Genomic DNA, 20,065 nt, shown 5'->3' on the forward strand with positions numbered 1-20,065 from the left:
GCAACACAGCAAAAATATTAATTAAAAGAGGTTAATTGAGTTGGGGCTGGGTGGTGAGAAAATTTCTAATCCTCTGCATTGCCATGTGGTGTTATAGTGCTTGATCATTCTCAGGACCAGGAAAAGTAGGTGCTGGAAATTACAGTATGGAGGAGGAAAGACAATGTAATCAGTATTTTCATTTCCTAATATTTTCCCACTTTCCAATGGGAGGGGTACTGCTTAGATAGCCTGGTTTAAAAAGAGGAGAGTGTGCCAGTACTTTCTTTCACAGTAAATTCCTGTGGCCAGCCCCACAGGGTAGCTGGGATGGTGAAATAATTAACTCTCAACTGATAAATGTGTTTGAGACTTTCTTTCTTAATTTTGGCCTTCCTTTTGAAATTAATTTCCCTTTTTGCAACTTTAAGTGTTTTGACCCACTCTTTGATAAAGCAACGTAAGCTCGTTCATTTATTAACTTCTTTTTCTTAGTGACCTGATAAACATGAAGCTTCCTCTTCCCTAAGGGGCAGCAAACAATACTGGAGTATGCATGATGATTTGTAGAATCTTGTCTCCCACATAATCCGGGAGTTTGCAATAATCTACTATGTCCTTTTCCACTACACTACAAAATCCTGGCTGTTGAAAGAAAACATTTAGTGAAAGAGTTTTCTGGAGAGCTGTCTCTCTGCAAATAATAGGTAATAACATGTAGACAGTATGAAACACATAATCTTCATAATCTGTCACTGAGACTCAACTCTGGGTTAAGAAATATTTTATCCACCATGGCTGTATGAAAACTCCATCCAAATATTGCAGAAATGTAATAAAAGGTGATGATTTCTGAATTGCAGGCATTTATAAGAAATAATTAACCTTCAGAAACCATCCCATTTTTTGTCAAAATTATTTTAGCATTTTCATTTAAAAGAACAACTTTTTCAAATTCAAAAGAGTCTATATTCTTAATTTACTTACTTGGAAATTGCCGCTTGAATTTTTAAAACAAAAAGGTTTTTCTGCCAGCTATTGGTATTGCTGACACATGGCTTTTGTTTCCGTATTTTTAGAGTACTTAGATGACAGCTGGGATGTTCACAGTCTGGACAGTAGGACATTTTCAGTCATAACTGGAAAGCCAGCAGTGAGAGATTTCATGCACTGTTTTTCTGGGCAACCGATATTTTGTTTTTTTTATGAAGTGGTGTGCTGTAAAATGATATTTCACAGCACAGATAATTGTTGTGGGTGAGTAAAATACTGGTTCTCAATTACCCAATACTATAGAAATGTAAAGTTGCAAACCAAACAGCCAGATTAAGACTAACAATCTAACAGGAACCTGACTCACAGCAGCACACAAGATCTGCCCTGCCATGTCTCGATATATATAGAGAGAATTAAGCAGAGAGTGACAACTTAACTGGGAATTTGTTTTCTTTTTCCTCTGTCAAATTTGTTAAGTTTCACTTAACCCTTCAATGCTGCCAACTGGTGTTTTGTCAGCTACAGTTTTAGGAGAATGTCAGCACATTCTCAATGATTTTGGTTGCCATGGATAAGTGTATTTGATTTTTTCTGGGACACTGTGTATTAATAAACAGAGTACTTTGTTGAGCACATTTAATTTCTGAAGCCTGTTCATTCCTTGCACTTTTGATAGATCAGATATTATAGAGTGTGGGGCCACTTTAAGGACTGTCAAACTTCTGCCAACCTTTAAAGGTCAAAATCAACTGTGACACTTACAGTTCAAATGTAATTAGTTGGAGTTTTACTGGAATTTTATGCCAGTCTCCCAGTAGCTTAGGAGTGACATAGTATCTAACCTTTTGGGGTCCCAAGAGAAGTTCAGCTGGATGTGAGGATAAACAGTAAAATATACTAGCTAGCACACTGCACCTTGTAGCAAGTTGGCAGTCTCTGTGCAAGGAACAAGAAAGCATTCAGTATTTTTTTAGAAGCAAATAACCCTCCAGTCTCTGACATGGCCATTTAGTACAAAGTTGATGTATTTATTTAAAACTTAGCTCATTCTGTATGTTCTTGGATCATTAAACTGAAGGACTCCTACAGTCGTGATTTTTAATGAAGCGTGTTTGAATAATTATGCTAATTTACAAAGCACTAGAATCAAATCAAGTGATCAAAGTTTTCATGATTACTATCGTGTTTTTGTAACTCCCCCCATCACTGATTTCTGTGTAGACTTTAGCCCTGGCTGCATTTTTGTCATTTATTTAGAAATTGGCACTAATCAATGCAGAATATGAAAAAAAAAAATTACACTAGAAAGAAACGTATTTTGCATTATGTCTCTACAGTGGACTTTGTATGATTTTGAAAGTAATATAGCTCCAAAAGACACCAGCCTAAATACAGTCTACAATCAATACTGTTTTCTGTCTTGACAGAAAGTTGAATTTTTATCTGTTAAACGCGTGAGCTTGGGGCATCTCTGTGTCTGAAGTGGTTTAAATCTGAAATGTGATGTGCTGCAAAGAAAGTTGATTGACATCTTTGTTTATTGAAAAGTATTACATGAACAACAAAACACGGCCAGATACAGAACACTCTGTTGCAAAGTGCAGCTGTGTTATTTTTCAATCCTATGTGTTGTGCCCCTTTGATGCCTGTCTGATGTAATAAAGCTGCAAGAATCTTCTTTTATTCAATAGTAAAAAATTTGGACAAGGGTGAGATATAGAGATATATATTGGTTGCAGGGGTTTGGTGAATATCTGTCAAAAAACAGTTGATTTTTTGGTTTAATGTTTCTGAATTTGAAAATAAATTAGGATACATTTAATAAGCAAGTTGACTGAGGCAGGTTGAAGTATTTTAAAATATGCGCTGGAAGAAGGGAGAGAAGAACAATGATGACTAATCTTAAAGCATTAAACATGCAGAATACAGAATTAAGTTACATTTAAATTTCATGTTAGAATAATTACGTTGTTCATTGACATTTTCCCATGTTATATTAAATCTTTATTATGTCAAGGTAAATAGAGGTTAATTCTGCTGTTACCTCTTCCAATGAAGTATTATCTTTAATCTTGCATTAATAAAATAGTAGTGAATTGCACAATGTGGGTAATCACCATAGACTAATTTAGACCATTCTAAAACCTTGTCTTTAGAGTACAGCGTAGTTAAAAATAGGTGTCACAAGAAAACATGAAACATAATGTAACTTTAAGAAAAAAGCATGGGTGTCTCTTTAGGAAACTTATAACTACATTTCCTCAATACACTGACTTATTTGCAATATATATTAGAATAGAATTATAGAATAGTTAGGGTTGCAAACTTTTAGCTCTGCTCTTCCTTCTTAGAGCTAGTTTGTCCTTAGTTACTGCATAAGCTCCCTTCACTTCCTTCTTACACAGCAAAAACTATTAAGTAGAAGTGTTTGTTTTTAGCACTTTGTTGTAGAGACCACACATTTTTCCACATCTTTGATTCCTGTGCATCACTCTTCAGCCACAAATATGTAGTGCTGCTTACCAAACTACATTGAATTCCAAAACACAATGTCCTGAAAGCAGGGAACAGTCAGACCTATCAGTCAGCCTTTTTCCATCAAAGCCACATCCAGTGTGTGGAATAGATCAACTTTATCAGGGAGGTAGGTGCTGCTCTTCTTCAGAGGAAGTCAACAGAAGAAATTTACAGTTATAGACTCATAGAATCATGGAATTGTTTAAGTTGGAAAAGACCTTTAAGATCATCAAGTCCAACAGTTAACCTTGCACTGCCAAGTCTACCACTAAGCCATGTCAAGTGCGTTAACCTCCAGGGATGGTGACTCCACCATTTTCCTGGGCAGCCTCTTCCAGTTCTTCCTGAAGTCTTTCCTGTGTAAGATGATACATCTTTCTATCCTTTTTAAGTTTGGAAATGGTTTCCATGATAATTTCCTCTGTTTGGTTTTTTTTTTGGTTGGTTGATTTTTATTTGTTTGTTTTATTTGTTTCAGTGTTCTTTTGTTTTCTCCTCAAGGAAGGAGATGAAGCTGACTGACTTAGAGTTCCCCAGATCCTCTTTCTTGCCTTTCTTAAAATAAGAGTTGCAGTTACTTTCTTCCAGCCCTCAGGAGCCTCCCCTAGTTGCCATGACTTTTCAAAGGTAATAAAGAGTGGTCTTGCAATCACATTAACCAGTTCCTTCAGCACTTGTGTATGTCCAGCTTCTTTACATGATCCTTAGCCATCTTCCCACACTGAGGGTTAGACTTTCTTATTCCATACTCTCACTAATCTCAGGGACTTGATATTTCTGAGGGCAGATGTTACCAGTTAAAATGGAGGCTAAGAAGTCATTTAGTACCTTGGCCTTCTCTGTGTCCTTTCTCACTAGATTCACTGCTTTCTCTTCCTTTTGCTACTGATATACCTATAGAAGCCCTTCTCATAGCTCTTTATGCAGCTGTCCAGATTCTACTTAGGATGGGCTTTGGCTTTCCTAAACCCATCCCTGCATTTCCTGGACAGTGTCTATATTGTCTTGGTTCACCTGTTCCTGCTTCTACCATTTGTAGGCTTCCTTCTCACATAAGCGCTTAGTCAGGACTTCCTTGTTAATCCATGCAGACTCCAGGTATGTTTGCTTGACTGCTGCATATTGGATAGTACCATTCTTGAACTTGGAGGAAGTGATCTTTGAAAATCAACCAGGGCTCTTGGACCCATCTTCTCCCCAGGGCTGTATCCAGTAGTATTCTTCCAAGCAAGTCTCTGAAGATGCCAGAGTCCTCTCCTGAAGCCCAGGGTTATAATATTGCTTTTCTGCATTGTTTTCTTCCAATGGGTCCTGAACTCCACCATCTCACAGATGCTGCATCAAGGCCTCACTTGACTTTCACACCTTTAGATCCTGAACCAGTTCTTCCTCATCTGAAAGAATGAGATTCAACAGAGTGAATCCTTCATCAGCTCTTTGACTGCATGTATCATGAAATCACTATCAAAACTTCCTGGATCGCTTGTGTCACACTGTGTTGTCCTTCAGGTTGTTTCTTCCAGTTGTTTCCCTGATCAGGTTGTCTGTAGCAGATGCTCACTACATTACACATGTCATCTGAATGATCAGGTAGTGAGGTGGACTGTGAAGTGGCTGAAGGAGAGAAGCCAGAGAGTTGTAGTCTATGGGGCGGAGTCTAGTTGGAGGCCTGTAACTAGTGGAGTGCCTCAAGGGTCAGTACTGGGACTGGTATTATTTAATATATTCATCAACGATTTAGATGAGGGAATTGAGTGTACTATCAGCAAGTTTGCTGATGACACTAAGCTGGGAGGAGTGGCTGACACGCCAGAAGGCTGTGCTGCCATCCAGCGAGACCTGGACAGGCTGGAGAGTTGGACAGGGAATAACTTGATGAAATATAACGAGGGAAAGTGTAGAGTCCGGCATCTGGGCAGGAACAACCCCAGGTTCCAGTATAGGTTGGGGAACGACCTGTTAGAGAGCAGTGTAGGGGAGAGGGACCTGGGGGTCCCTCAGGACCTGGGGGTCCCCTCAGGGACGACAGGATGACCATGAGCCAACACTGTGCCCTTGTGGCCAAGAAGGCCAATGGCATCCTGGGGTGTATTAGAAGGGGGGTGGTTAGTAGGTCGAGAGAGGTCCTCCTTCCCCTCTACTCTGCCCTGGTGAAACCGCATCTGGAATATTGTGTCCAGTTCTGGGCCCCTCAGTTCAAGAAGGACAGGGAGCTGCTGGAGAGAGTCCAGCGCAGGGCAACGAAGATGATTAAGGGAGTGGAGCATCTCCCTTTTGAGGAAAGACTGAGGGAGCTGGGTCTCTATAGTTTGGAGAAGAGGAGACTGAGGGGTGACTTTATAAGTGTCTATAAATATATAAAGGGGGAGTGTCACGAGGATGGAGCCAGGCTCTACTCAGTGGCAAACAATGATAGGACAAGGGGTAATGGGTACAAACTGGAACACAAGAGGTTCCACTTAAACTTGAGAAGAAACTTCTTCTCAGTGAGGGTGACGGAACACTGGAACAGGCTGCCCAGGGAGGTTGTGGAGTCTCCTTCCCTGGAGACATTCAAAACCCGCCTGGACACATTCCTGTGTAACCTTATCTAGGTGTTCCTGCTCTGGCAGGGGGATCGGACTAGATGATCTTTTGAGGTCCCTTCCAATCTCTAGCATACTGTGATACTGTGTGATACTGTTGGTCCTACGTGAGTATGCCATACTCTAATTCTGATCCATAAAGTCTCATCTGGCTCATCAGTCATCCCTAGGCATTGCTCCATGCATCCCTGCTCGCATTCAGGGAAATCCCCCTCCTTGCTATCCTGGCCAGTACCTCCTGAAGAGCTGGGAACCATCCATCGCAGCATTGCAATTGTGCAAGCTATCCCAAAGCATCTATATGATCCTAGTAAGTTCCTATCCTGCAACTGCATGCACATCTCTAATTTCTCCTCTTTGTTCTTTTGTGCTGGGTGTTCTAGTGCATGTTTAGATGCATGTTATTGTATGGTCTGTCAAAACATGTTGGAAAGTTTTCTTAGCCTCAGGAAAAACAGATTTCCTAACTCAGACTAGTCTGTGCATGCAGACTTTTTTTTTGGGGGGGGGAGGTGGGAGGACTTTCCAGTTTAAGAGGATAACATGCATTTATTGCACTTTACACTGCATGCTGAGGTGTTTCAATGGTTTATTTATACTACTATCATTTTGTTTGTTATTACTAGCTTTATTGTTTGTTTTCATCAAACTACAGAATTCCCCATTGAATTTCGTCAGTGTTGCGTAACATATTACTCCTCACATTCTCCTGGCCCATTGCTTTTCCATTTTGCTATCTTCTGTGCAAAGTCCTCCTCAGACCCACAAGTAAGTAGATGGTCAGTAGTGTTTCACCATGAACTCTATTTCATTATCTGGAGTGTCTATAATGTTATTATTTTAAAAGCATGAATGTCAATATGTCTGTAAAAGGAATTTACCAAGCAGCTCCAGTGCTGGTAGGAAAAGAGCGAGCTCATTTTGGAAGTGGTTCTGAGAGCCATGCAGAGAATGGGATAATGCTGTACTTGCATGCTAGTGCAGCAATGCGATCGGACTAGTAGAGATTTGCTATTGTACCCAGGACTAATTTTCCAGACTTTCTTCTAGTGTGTCTCTACAAGGTGATAGAACCCAATTGAAAAGCCCCTGCGTAGCTAACCAAAGATACTCAATTAAGCCTTGAGACATTTCCAGTGAATCAAATTTCAAAACAAATTGTTTTTGAAGTAGTAACATTACAGTGAAATTTCTTTGCAGCCCTGCTACACTGCTGTGAGTGGTTGGAGGGTAGTAACATGCAGTCTTAATTAGATATCTCACGTGCAAATTCTTTGCAGTAAAAATGGAAGTAAACAAGACTTGTTAGGATCCAGCCTTATTCTCAGACTTGAAACTCAAATGTTGCATATTGAACCTTTTGATAAAAATCATATCTTGTTTGCTGAAATTTATCCTTCTAAATGCATGAACTCCTAGCATTAAATTGGGCTGCACTATAGTATCACGGACACAAGGCTTTTCGAAAGAAACTAGTGGAAGCTTATGCCCAGCTTATGCCCAGCTTCTTGGCATACAGGAACTGTTCACACCTGAAATTCAAAGGCAAGCCCCTGAGATGTGAACCAACAGAAAGGGAAGCAAATATTTGCATATATATAAAAGAGATGGTTTATATGGTCCCACTTTTCTTCTTTTTTTCTAACTGTGGGGTGATCTGAAGCAAGATTTTGCTTGTTGGACGTGTTTTTGGGCAAGGAGCCATTTCCCTTAGTGTTTTACAAGCTCTGGTGCCAGAGAGGTGGTACATAAAGTCTCCGTAAGTATTGAAAGCTGGTTTTAAAGTGGAAATATTCAGAGCATGCAGGAGTCTCTAAGCGTCTGTTCCAGGGACACATTAATGCATTTGAAAGGATATTAAAGCTTAACACAGAGGAAAAAAAAAAGTCCTAGTGGCAAGATGTAAAACTGCTTAACAGAATTACATCCAGAACTTTGTGTATTTGATCTGAAAAAATAAATCATCTTACAGTTGCTCACATTAAAGCTGCCTGTCGGTTTGGGAGCTTTTAGGATCTTGGACAGGTTTCATTTTTCTGGTTCACGTAAGCTCTGTGTGTATTTGTGCAACTGCTGAACCTCAGAGCAGGATTTTGGGTGACCCCATGCCCTGTTTGAGGATTTGTCTAATGTGCACATTTAAGACAATCATTATGTATAGTAAAAAAAATATTATCCACCTTTCCCCCCAGTGCTCAGTTGCTAATAGCAGTCATGGCTTGATTAAGAATCCTTCTCAGTTTAATGCTTCCAATTAACTTGCATGGGTTTGTGGCTGACTTGATGGCCTAGATAAAGAACAGGCTCTTCTGAGAGAGATACCAAGCTTCATTTCTGAACTAAAGGATAAGGGAAACCTTGCGCTATGGTTCAGCCCTGCCTACTGGTGGATTAGGAATGTCATTCATACTTGAGTAACCCTAGACTCTTTTTAGAAGGATCAGATTAAGATGCAGAAAAGTGGAGCACCGAGACAGAGTGAAGGCATCTTGTAGCAAATGCTGTGGTTTGAGAAGTGTTGTGCGCTTTTGCCCTAGGTTGTCTTTAATTGGTAGGTGTGAAAGGAGGTGAAGGGCTGATAAGGCCTGGGGGGTCAAGGGCAGAGGCCATGCCTAGCACGTTCTTCTGTTGGACATTGGACTGTTGGCTACAGAAGCAGCTAAATCCTAGATGTATTATTAAAAATCTGTTCTCTGAATTATGGTTGATCTTGGTGCAAAAATGAAAAAAAAAAAATTATGAAAAGCAGAAGCTTATAGAAAAAATAAGCAAAGAAACAAAAATCATCCTTGGCCCTCTGTTGCCTTGGGCCTCATGATTTCGAGATTCTAGTGAACTCAGCGGCCAGGGAACAAATTTTCTATGAGTAGAAAGCATAATTTCCTTTTTTCCTTAAGCCAAGGAAACAGGGGTACTTTGAAATAGCAATCTCTTGAGCTACATGAAATAAATATGACAAATGAAAAGGAAAGAGCAAACTGATTACCCTAATATTAAGAGCATGAAGTGGAATTTATAAATATCTTTGCGTGTTCAACACTCAATCCTGCACAGGGCATGTTAATGCTTGTCGTAGAATTTAAGATTTACCTAATCAGAATGGAGCCTTTGAGATGTTTCACACCTGCAAATGCATCAAGTGGCTAAACCTTACAGTCTTTCACCATGATATAGCCTACATATCTCATCGCAGCACAGTGTTCACTTCCATTTGCTACAAGAACGTCTGCATGGACAAAGCCATGATTACTCTCATATATAAGATGCATATACTAAAATGAGTGCTACGTATTGATGTAGTATCTAACTTGGGTTGTCATTTATATTTATCCTTAATTCAGGGTAATATTTAATACCAATGGTTTAAGAACTCTTCAGCATTCCAATCCCAAGTATTCAAATATTCTTTTTTCAAGCATAAGTGTGTATAAGCACAGTACTTTCATTAAACAGAAAAAAAAATACCCACCAAACAACAAAACCAAACCAAACCTGTAGGCAGATGAAAACCAGTAATAAAACTTCTTTTCTGTTTTAGACAATGGAAAGGCTGTATCTACCTAAATGCTTCTGAGTGTTAATCATTTCTGAATGCTTAATGTTGACTGCTTTAATGATGATTGTTCAGCACCCATACAAATGTTTTGGCACCAAGTTATGTCTTATTTGTTTATGGGATATAATCTGAAGGCTGCTGAAACATCTAATAAAACTGCTTTCACTCAAAGGCATATAGGCAGGAATAGAGTGCTGTTAAAGCACACACCATTCAAAAAAGAAATTCACCACATCCAGTAATGAAGATACATATCCTTTATTTAACTTCAGATAAGTTTGTTGTGCTGTTTATAAAAGTGTCGCTCAATGCCTCTCCCATATATTCAAGTATACAGGTATGGTTTAAGATGAAATGTACTATATCTGGTCTTACTGCTGCAACATCTTAAAACTGTTCCTAAGAATAACTCAGAACACAGTAGAACAGAGCAAAGGGTTGAGATCTGCATATATATGCACATCAGGACTGTAACAGATTTGTATTTTTATAGTCCTGGTGAAGTAAACTCCTAGTTCTGTCTCCAAGGTCACCGGTGTCATTTTAGGGTTAATTATCAAGGATTTAATGAAAAACCTTGTCCTGCAGTTGTTTCAGGTTCAAGTAACTTCCAACTTTTCTATGTAAGCATTATACCACTGATGTAGGACTCCACCCAGCTAAACCACCTGGTGAAGTCAGATAACAAGATAAAGATGGCAATGATGAATTTTTTTCTTTGCAGTGAACACATACAGCTGCATTGAAGTGCATATGCATTTAGATACGTGCTCATATGTCTATATATCACACAAAATTATATGCTTCTTACACATGCTGGTATTTGTTTTCACAGTAAATGGAAGTAACAACTGCTATTAGTTACTCAGCAAATGAAATTAATGCGCTGTTCTTCTACATTTATAATAGACAGGAAGTATAATAATTAGGTAAGTTTGAGATTCAGTGTACTCCAGAATGTAGACTATTTAACTACTTAGTGTAGTACACAGAAATTTTATGTAGTTGTACAAATATACACATATCTATTTTCTTCTTTCTTGTGAGACAGAGACACTGTGGTCCCCAAAGGAAATTTATCTTTTTTTCCTCATATGTTCAACTATTTTTATCATTCCTCAGTGGTGCACCAAAAGAGAGAACTATTTTGTCTCTGTGGGAGCCTGTGAATTTCATGCAATGTGGGCTTCTGTGAATAGAGTTCAAAATGCATTAGAAAAAAACAGGTTAATTTTTACAGTAAGAGGTTGAAACGTTGAACTGCCCTACTGTAGCAGCGTGAAGCATTCCACAGCTAACTGTGGGGGACTGAACTCCTAGGAGCTACACAGTGCATGATACTATTTACTGTTTTAATTGTGGGTAAGAAAACTTTTCCTTTGTTGGAATCCATAGTGACACTTAAAATAGAAATAGGATAATGCTTCAAAATATTCTGCGTAATATATTTTCTGTTCCTAATTTAATGCTTTTACTTTCAAACTTGTTTGTATTCAAAATAGCAGTAATTGGCAGTTGAAGTTGAATCATAGCATCTGGGTTGTAGTCTATTCATGACATCAGTGTATTTTTACTGCTTGTAAACATGCCCTCAGATCGTCACAAAATGTCACAGAATTTGAATAACTAGAAAAAGCAGAGAGAATTTATGCTTCCATTGCTCCAAACGCTACATGCTGCATATGCTGATGGTTGGGATTGAGTTAGTGAAAACCTGGCCTGAGTCTGAAGTTCCAACGAGGGAAGAGAAAAAGAAGACTTTGGAGTTAAAACTGGAACATAGGTTTAGTCTGAGAAAGGTAAAGAACCCTTTCAGAAACCCAGAAGGATCAGTCTTTGCTACCTTGAAAGGTTTTAATCAAATACTATCAGTTTACTATATTCTTTTGTAAACTGCTTAGTCACTCTGACAATGACATTTCATCCTGTGAGGTTCATACCCCGGGGACTGAAAGACACTGTTCTTGTAGTAGACTAAAAGACTTATTACTGTTTTGGGGCTGTAGGCATTTTGTACCCTACTATGCTTTTTCAATTTATGAAGAACATTTCCATTACAAACCTCAAGGCAAATATATACATATATTCAGACCTACACAGGTACTAAGCTCGACTCAGCGGAGCAATTTAAAGATGACCCAGGAAAGCCAGTAACTCTAGGTTGTGGAAACCAAACTCCTTGATGGAAAGAGGTGCAGTCCCAGAACCACAGCAGTCTAATACTCCAGGCCAGTGTGAAGTCCTTGAGACATAGAATCATAGAATCATAGAATAGTTAGGATTGGAAAGGACCTGAAGATCATCTAGTTCCAACCCCCCTGCCATGGGAAAGGGCAACTCACACTAAACCATGCCACCCAAGACTCCATCCAACCTGGCCTTGAATACTACCAAGGATGGAGCATTCACAACTTCCTTGGGCAGCCCATTCCAGTGCCTCACCACTCTAACAGGAAAGAACTTCTTCCTTATATCCAGTCTAAACTTCCCATGTTTAAGTTTTAACCCGTTACCCCTTGTCCTGTCATGACAGTCCCTAATGAAGAGTCCCTCCCCAGCATCCTTGTAGGCCCTCTTCAGATACTGGAAGGCTCACATCAGGCAATTACAAACTGGTCTCTAGCAGGCAAGAAACCAGTGACAAATACTACACATGTAATGACTACTTTGTACACTGGCAAAAAGCAGGATGTTTATATCTAAAAGAGACATTTGATTCTGCAATGTCTTAAAAACCCAAAAAGTTCTTTCTTACTTCATCAAATATTAGGGTTTCGTTTTTTTTTGGCTGAAAATGGCATGAACCTTGAAGAAAATCTGATTAATTTCCTTGGTAATTAAAAAAAAAAATGTTGATAGTGAGAAATTTCCTCATGAAAATTTTTTGTAACCTGGGAGCAACTGTGCAGCATGGAAAGTATGCAAATCTGGTAGCAGCATAGTCCATAAATTCCGGGTGTGTCTTTCATTAGTCCTGTTAAAAGCTGTTTTGGTCTGGCTGAGTTATGAGGCTCTAAGGATGTATTCTTCAAATGTGTGTGTTGATCCTGAACTAATCATTTTCCTTATTAATCGCTTGAAACTCCATTTGGGTTTATGTGTTACCTAAGCTAAGCAGAGACTCATATTCCATGCATACTCCCGTGATACTCTGCTGGTTCTGGTTTGTGTAAGTTACATGTATTTTTCCGTTTTCTCTTTTTTTTTAAACAGGTGATTCAATTTGGTGACAGCCACAAAGAATCCTGTGATATCACAAAGTCATATAATAAAGTGTTTTCACTATGTACCTTCTGACTACGTCTTCTGCTTACTTGTTTGTCTCACTTGGACTACTTCTGAAAACCTCCTAATGACTCAGAAATGTGAAAATTCGTAACTGTTATAGAAGTGTTTCCTAAAGGGTATTACTTGATGCAAAAGAAGCAAAATTCCTGTCTTGGTAAGTGTCAGGCTTAAGGTCAAGTATCTTGTAGCCAGATCTCAGCTGGAAAGGGAAACCTAGATAGTTAATCAGTATAGATCTGCATCTCTCTTGATTCTGGCATTAATGGAGTACTAGAGAGCGTGGTCCAGAAGTCCAAGTATCATACAGGTGTCTGAAATTTACCCCATCCCTGCAATATTACAAAAAATAGACCTTATAATAATAATGTCATATAAAGATTTATTTTGGGTCAGTTTTAGCAAACTTTATAAAATATATCTATGTCTGCAATTCTAAGCACTCAGAAAAAGAGACATAGAATTCATTACCAATAATTCCTTAAAAATTGTAACCTTCTTTAAATGATTTTAAAAGATATTTTTAAATAAAGATATATAAAAATATCTATATAAAGTCGTCACCATTTTACATGGAAAAATACTTAGGAAAAATATGTTATTTATGCTGAAGGGTATGAACCCCTATGACCTGGGGTTTTTATTGTACTCCCTCTCTAATTACTTGTGGAAATTGTGCTCACTAAGAAAGTTAATCAATGATTAGTTTTCATGTGTAGTTTCCATCCTTTGAAAATCTAGTTAACTTCTCCCTAAAACACTATCTAAAAAAATAACAGCTTTTTGACTTGGAACATCATTTTCACAAAACCTTCAGGAGCTGTTAATATATTGATGAATATGTGGTGAAAACATTAGCTATAAGACCCCTGTGAGAGTTACTGGGGAAAAAAAAAAAAAAGAGATCTCCAAATTCAAGTAAAACTTACTGCTTTGTTAGTGCAGCATGAGGAATTCCTGATTCCCCACTTGTCCGCTGTGTTTAAATATTATAACTTGAATATGCTTACATAAAAGCTTATTGATTAGAAGAATCACTTGCTTTTTGTGCATTAGTTAATCAGGCTACTGGTTTGAAATCTGTCCAGGAACCCATAGTGGAACCTTTCCTAATCCATCTGTTTAAGTCTCAAATGGTTTCCCTGCTCTACTCACTTACCAGCACTGCTGGAATGTTAGTGCTTTATGATTAAAGGATATTGTTGTTCTTTTCATCCATCATCCTGGAGTTTGCTATTAATAATACAGTTCATTCTTTCTTTGGGTTTGCTTTATTTTGTTGTGGGTTTTTCTATTTTTTTTTCTTTTTGGCTGTTTCCTTAAAAAGCTGCTTAGATTTTCTGATCCTCTATGTCTTGTTTTTCCTTATTCAGATAGGTCATTTTCAGCAACATGCTTTAGACTGGCAAAAAAATAAATCGTATCAGCTCTTCGTGGAAAGTGTGCACTGCCTTTCAGTATTTGAAAAATGAATGAGAGAAAGACAAAATAAAATGAAGCTAAAATGTGTGAGAGAAAAAAGCAGAATTGTAACAGGAGACATCGCATTGTACAGAAGTCTCTGTGACTGCAGAAACCTGTATGAATTATTGCTTTGTACCCATAATAATATCTAAAAGCATTTTTTTAACATCTTTTTGTCATTAAATTATATTATGGGGAAAAATCTTAGGTTTAATTTCTATTGAGGTATACTACAGTATATGAAAATGTGTCTACTGTTCTTTTGTGAAATAGCATAGCTGTATTTGGATATAACACTTGATCAGTGGCATTTCAAATAAAACAAGGAACCTTTTTGGCTTTTCTGTCTCTCTCCAAAGAAAAAAAGGGACTTAAATGAAGAAAACAATAGGTATTTTCTTTTTTTACCTTTACAGGTGGATAAAGAGTCATGGTATTAAAGGAGATATTAATCAGGCTGTTATGAAAGATCTGGTCAAAGGGGACAAATGTGATCTGGAGCATGTTCCTCTCTGGGACAGGAAACTGATGGAGCAAAGCCCTGAGAACATGCAGCGACACTTCATATTCAATCCACAGCCCTATAAAGAGATGAAAAACGAGCCTTGTCCAAAGCTCTTGCCTCAGCACCAAGTGGCAAAAATAAAACGTGAGCTTGGGACCAGGTCTCTTTGAAGCGGAATTTTTTCTTCTTTTGTTTATTTTTTTTAAACTCTGCAACAGGCCTCTGGTGGTTACAGGTATTGATTGTCAGAAAGTAATCTGTTCAGGTTTGGGGGCATGCCAGACCAAATCCTCAAGTACATTCCTTCCTCTCCAAGGAGATGTTGAGCTTTTTATACTGTCCACACTGGCTCACTTGTCAGCTGTCTAGCTTCTTTGCCTTTACCGATTTCCCTGTTTGTGGGAAGCATATAATGAAATCTTCCTTTAAAAAAAAAAACAAAAAAAAATTGTATGTTGCTACTCTAGAATTTTCTGCCAGTGCCGAAGGTTTTTTACCCCATGTTTTTAACCCTCATTTTTCTTCTATAATCATTATTTGATTCCCTCTGGCTGCCTGCTACTTATTTGTAGTAGTACCATTCATCCATTGAGACTATTCCATCTGTCACACAGCTTTGCTTTCTCTCCCCAGAAGCTTTCTTTTCCACTGTGCCATGCTTGATTTTTTGGGCTTAGTTGCATGTTTGTGTGCTCTTTTCTGTATTTTAAAAAATGCTTCAGTATTGCAGAACAAATACAAGAGAAGGAAAAAGAAACCCTCAGAACAGCAGCATAGCACAGGAGAAGCTCAAGACCGTATTGTGCACACAGGCAGGATCTGGAGACTGAGATTCCTAATGAAAGAAGGAATCAACAAATATAGCTAGTGCCTAAATGGTGGCCAGACTCTGCTCTCTCTGAATTTTTGTTGCCTTCAAAATATTTCCAGTTTTGTGTTAGGTAAACAGATGATACCAAGAAATGTTGCATTCTTTTTTCCACACTGACTCCCTTTGCTGTATTATAAAGAATGTACTGAAAACCAAACATACTGAAGTACTGTGAAATGCAAGATGGGCAAAAGTCAGATGCACAATCCCTCATAAGGATCATGCTTGTTCTGTGTGTCTTCAACTCATGTATTAAATTGTGACTGTGGTCTAAACGGGAAGTTTATGTTTTAGTGAGAAGTATGACAAGTGTATCTTAGCGTTTGATTTTACATCTGCTCTATAAATCTACCTTGCAATTGACTCAAATCTCAGATGCTTTGTCTTGGAGATTTCAAACAGTTGCATACTTCCAGAATATATTCTGAGTCTGTCTTTATTAATTTTCTTGTCTTTTCCTCTTACACTTCTCATTGTATCTTCTCATGATATGTTTCAAAAGTTCCTGCAAGTTTACTGTGAATCTTAGGATTAATAAAAAAGTTTGTGATGTGTTCTGGATAATCCTGTTCCAGTAGAAACACCTTCACTCCTCATAAAATTATTTCTCTGGCTATTTGGGAAATACTGATAGTCTCCAAGCAAATAGAAAAGCTGTGAGTGTATCCTGACTTTAATGGCAATCCCCAGAAAGTTCTCTTTTCTACCAGCTACTTGGTTGCACTGTTCTGACAGCGAAGTGTGGGGAAAAAAAAATCAGAAGTTTCTGTTTACGCTTTTATTGGCAGATGTCTAAAAATGGAGATATTTTGCAAAAATTAAAATCGTATTTGTAAAGTCTTGTTCTTGCGATAGCAAGTGCAATTCAGACCCACTTCTTAGTTTACCTGAACTTTATGTTGTTTTGGAAAGGAATGGTTCCTTTTCTAGGATAATTTATGGGAAAGAAAATGGATAAGAAGGGGGAAGGGGCAGGAATGGGAGAGAGAGAAACAGGTCCCTCTGTCCATCCTCACCATTGAAAACTTTTCTGTGTTTCACCCTAAGAATAAATGATTGAAAAATAAAAAAGCTCAAAGTGACTTTTTACTTTTTTTTTTGTCTGTTTGTTTGGTTTTTATTTGTTTTTTGTTCTGGTTCCAAATTTTATGGTTCCAGTGCAGGATCAAAGTATACCTATGTCATTCATGTTTGTCCTAAGTGCTCTGAAAGACCCTCAGTGGGTGAAATTTCATTGTTGCCCACGGTATGTAGTCCAGTGCTTCATTACAACTACTTTTCCTTGCATAAATTTGAATCTGTTGTTTCCTCTTTCACCCAAAATGGGCCTGGTAAATAGCTTATTCTCTTCCATACTGCAGCCAGTGCACAAATGCTTCCTTTCATTTTCATTGGTTAAAGGTTAAATATGCCCGGTTCCTTCAGGCTTTTCTTGCAGGATGACGATTTTCCACTGTGCTCCAGCTGGTCCACTTTTCTCCAGCATGAGCACTCAAGTACATGCAAACCTTCAGATGACACTTCCTGGGCTAGACAGAGAGATAATCTCACCTGCCTTGCAGATGTTGCTAGGTTTTTTCTTGCACATCCCATTTCTTGACATTCTCCTTTTGACCAATTACATGAAGTAGGTAGGGGAGGTGTTCGAGGGCTTCTGCCTGCCCGTTGTTTTTCTTCTGTGGTTCATCACTTGTATTTATTGGGTTTTTTAACCTTTCCCCTTTTAGTTTATTGTATCCCCTTGTTTTTTTCCCCCATTACTGTTATCATTAGTAGTATTATATTATACTTTAGCTTTTAAACTGTTCTCATCTCAACCCATGGGTTTTTCATTTCTTTGATTCTCCTCCCCATGCCGCCTGGGGAGGGAAAAGGTGGGAGGGTAAGCGAGCTGCTGCATGGTGCTGATTTATGGGGTGGGTTTAAACCACAACAAGCCTGCACCCAGAACTGCTGATCAAATTTATTTTATATGTTTCTTCATGCAGAACTTAACAATTCTAAATCTTCACTAATGTCTGAAAGTAACGCAATTGATGACAGTGGTCTGGACACAAGAAGAACTTTATCTTCAAAAGTATGATCAAGTAGGCTCTTTTTACATGGGGGAAATATTTTTCCTATTTTTCAATAGGTGTGCGTACAATCCTTTGTCTACAGTACTAATTTGAAAATCTAATTCTGCATTTGCAGCTAACACTTTTTTGTCTCTGTCTCCTACAATGGACTGGAGTGGCTCTACCTGTTAATAGAAGATTTTGTTTTAAAGTTACTGCTTGTTTTTTTCTTCCTTCCTCCTTCATGCCATCGCTTTAAGGCTTAAGAGCCATAGACCAGAATTCCTGTGTTAAATGAATATATTTGACAGGAGTTAAGTCTTTTGGGCGTTGCAGTAGGTTTTCCTCATCTTGGCATGTGAAGACTGAAAGTGTTCTTTGACACCAGCAGCAGAGGATGTGAGCACAGCAACTTTCAGGGCATCAGAAGTGTCAGCATAAGGAAAAATCAGCAGAAGTAGACAGTGTTGAGGTAATTTTCCCACACCATGCCATGAATTTAGCCAACTCCTGCTCCTGTGAATTCTGGGCTGGCAGAGTTTCCTTCTTTGTTGCTAAATATCACATAAAGTGTTCTGTCAGCATCAAGACTTGTTCAGTCCCTTATGTAGTAAAATAAAAATATAATCCCTATGCCCATGTTTGAAATCTGAGCACAAGTTTAATTAAAAAAAAAAAAAAAAAGTAAACCTTTCCAACAGGCCAAGACTGTATTTTGGAGGTTCATATTTCAGAACATCATGTAGTCAATGCTGTCGAGAAGAGCTGAAGGCGAAAGATATGTAGGGCACAAGTTCTAAAAATTGAAAATCTTACTGCCATTAAAATGCATGGGATTTCTGCCAGTTGCCATAGACATCAGTGGCAGCAGCATCCTGCTATTTTTTAATGTTTTTCTTTCTGCTTTCCTCATCTTTTTATTTATTTTTGAATCCTAAGAAAATGAAGTAAAACATACATTACTAGAATGGATTCCTTTATGCTTTATATCTTAGATCTCCTAATATTGTTAGGATTGCAATTATTTACTTATGCACCAAATTTTATAGTGATTATTAGAGCCTACAGCCAAGAAAAAATCCTAGTTGCAGTTAGGATAGAGACATCTGATCTTAAAAGTCGTGATAAATTTGGTGATTGCCCTGAGTTCTGCACCCAGCTGGCTATTTGTTAAAATACTTAAGGGCAAAAGTGTTTGAAAGTCTGGGCTCTCTTTTTGTGTAGAACAAACATCAAGCAAGAAAGTGAAAGCTCTGAATCACCAGAGAGCTTCCAGTTTTAGCATGGGTTTGAAAAGGAATATTTCTGCACCTGAAGATTTTCACATATATGCGTTACTGGGTGTTGTGGTTTAAGCCAAGCCGGTAACTCAGAAGCACGCAGACACTTGCTTTCTCCCCCTTCTTCTTCTTCCCCCAGCTCCCGGAGGGACGGAGAGGAGAATCAAAAGAATGCAACTCCCACGGGTTGAGATAAGAACAGTTTAGTAACTAAGGTATAACACAGATCACTACTGCTACCACCAATGATAATAATGATAAAGGAAATAACAAAGGGAGAGATTACAACTGCTCACCACCTGTCGACCGATACCCAGCCTGACCCGAGCAGCAATCTGGCCCTTCTGAGGAACTGCCCCCAGTTTAAATAGTGGGCATGATGTGCTGTGGTATGGAATACCCCTTTGGCTAGTTTGGGTCAGGTGTCCTGTCTCTGCTTCCTCCCGGCTTCCCCTCCTCCCTGGCAGAGCATGAGACTCAGAAAGTCCTTGGCCAGACTAAACATTACTGAGCAGCAACTAAAAACATAGGTGTTATCAGTGTTTTTCCCAGGCTGAAAGTCAAAACCACAGTGCTGCACCAGCTACTAAGAAGGAGAAAAATGACTGCTACTGCTGAACCCAGCACACCAGGGAACTATGACTGCACTATATTTGTTTGCACAGGATTGTTTCTTCTGTTTTTCTTGTTCTAGTTTGAATTTCTAGCATCTTTTGTAAGTGATATTTTGCATGCAGCCTGGATGCATTATTGTTGCTGAGCTGTGCACCATGGTCTTCTCAATGAAGTACACTTAGAAGTGAAGGGAACTGCTACATGGATGCAAATGCCTTAGAGGAAGTAGAAGCTAGAAGTGACAAAGGGCTGAAAAGATCTTTGAAGAAATCCCCCCCCCCCCCCTTCCTTTCATGTTCAACAAATGTCCGTCAGTCATAATTATTGCTGGTTCTTTTCATGCTTCAGCAGCAAA

General features: G+C 38.6%; 1 protein-coding gene across 2 annotated transcripts in view; it reads left to right on the forward strand.

Annotated features, from left to right (window-relative positions):
• LOC130599963 (uncharacterized) overlaps positions 1 to 12,931 on the forward strand; it is a 205,551-nt gene extending 192,620 nt beyond the window's left edge. The window contains exon 6 of one of the 2 annotated variants that reach the window (XM_057410830.1): positions 12,847 to 12,931. In XM_057410830.1, coding sequence (XP_057266813.1) covers positions 12,847 to 12,850 — 4 coding nt within the window. In that variant the 3' untranslated portion in view covers positions 12,851 to 12,931. Of the gene's footprint in view, positions 1 to 474; positions 922 to 12,846 lie in introns of those variants that run through there. The other variant, XM_057410829.1, reaches the window with a different exon arrangement.
• Positions 12,932 to 20,065: the final 7,134 nt, after the last annotated feature.

This window comes from Pezoporus wallicus, unplaced genomic scaffold (assembly GCF_028554395.1).
Source record: "Pezoporus wallicus isolate ANWC-B61680 ecotype Strahan unplaced genomic scaffold, APGP_CSIRO_Pwel_v1 contig_747, whole genome shotgun sequence".
Taxonomy (NCBI): Eukaryota; Metazoa; Chordata; class Aves; order Psittaciformes; family Psittacidae; genus Pezoporus; species Pezoporus wallicus.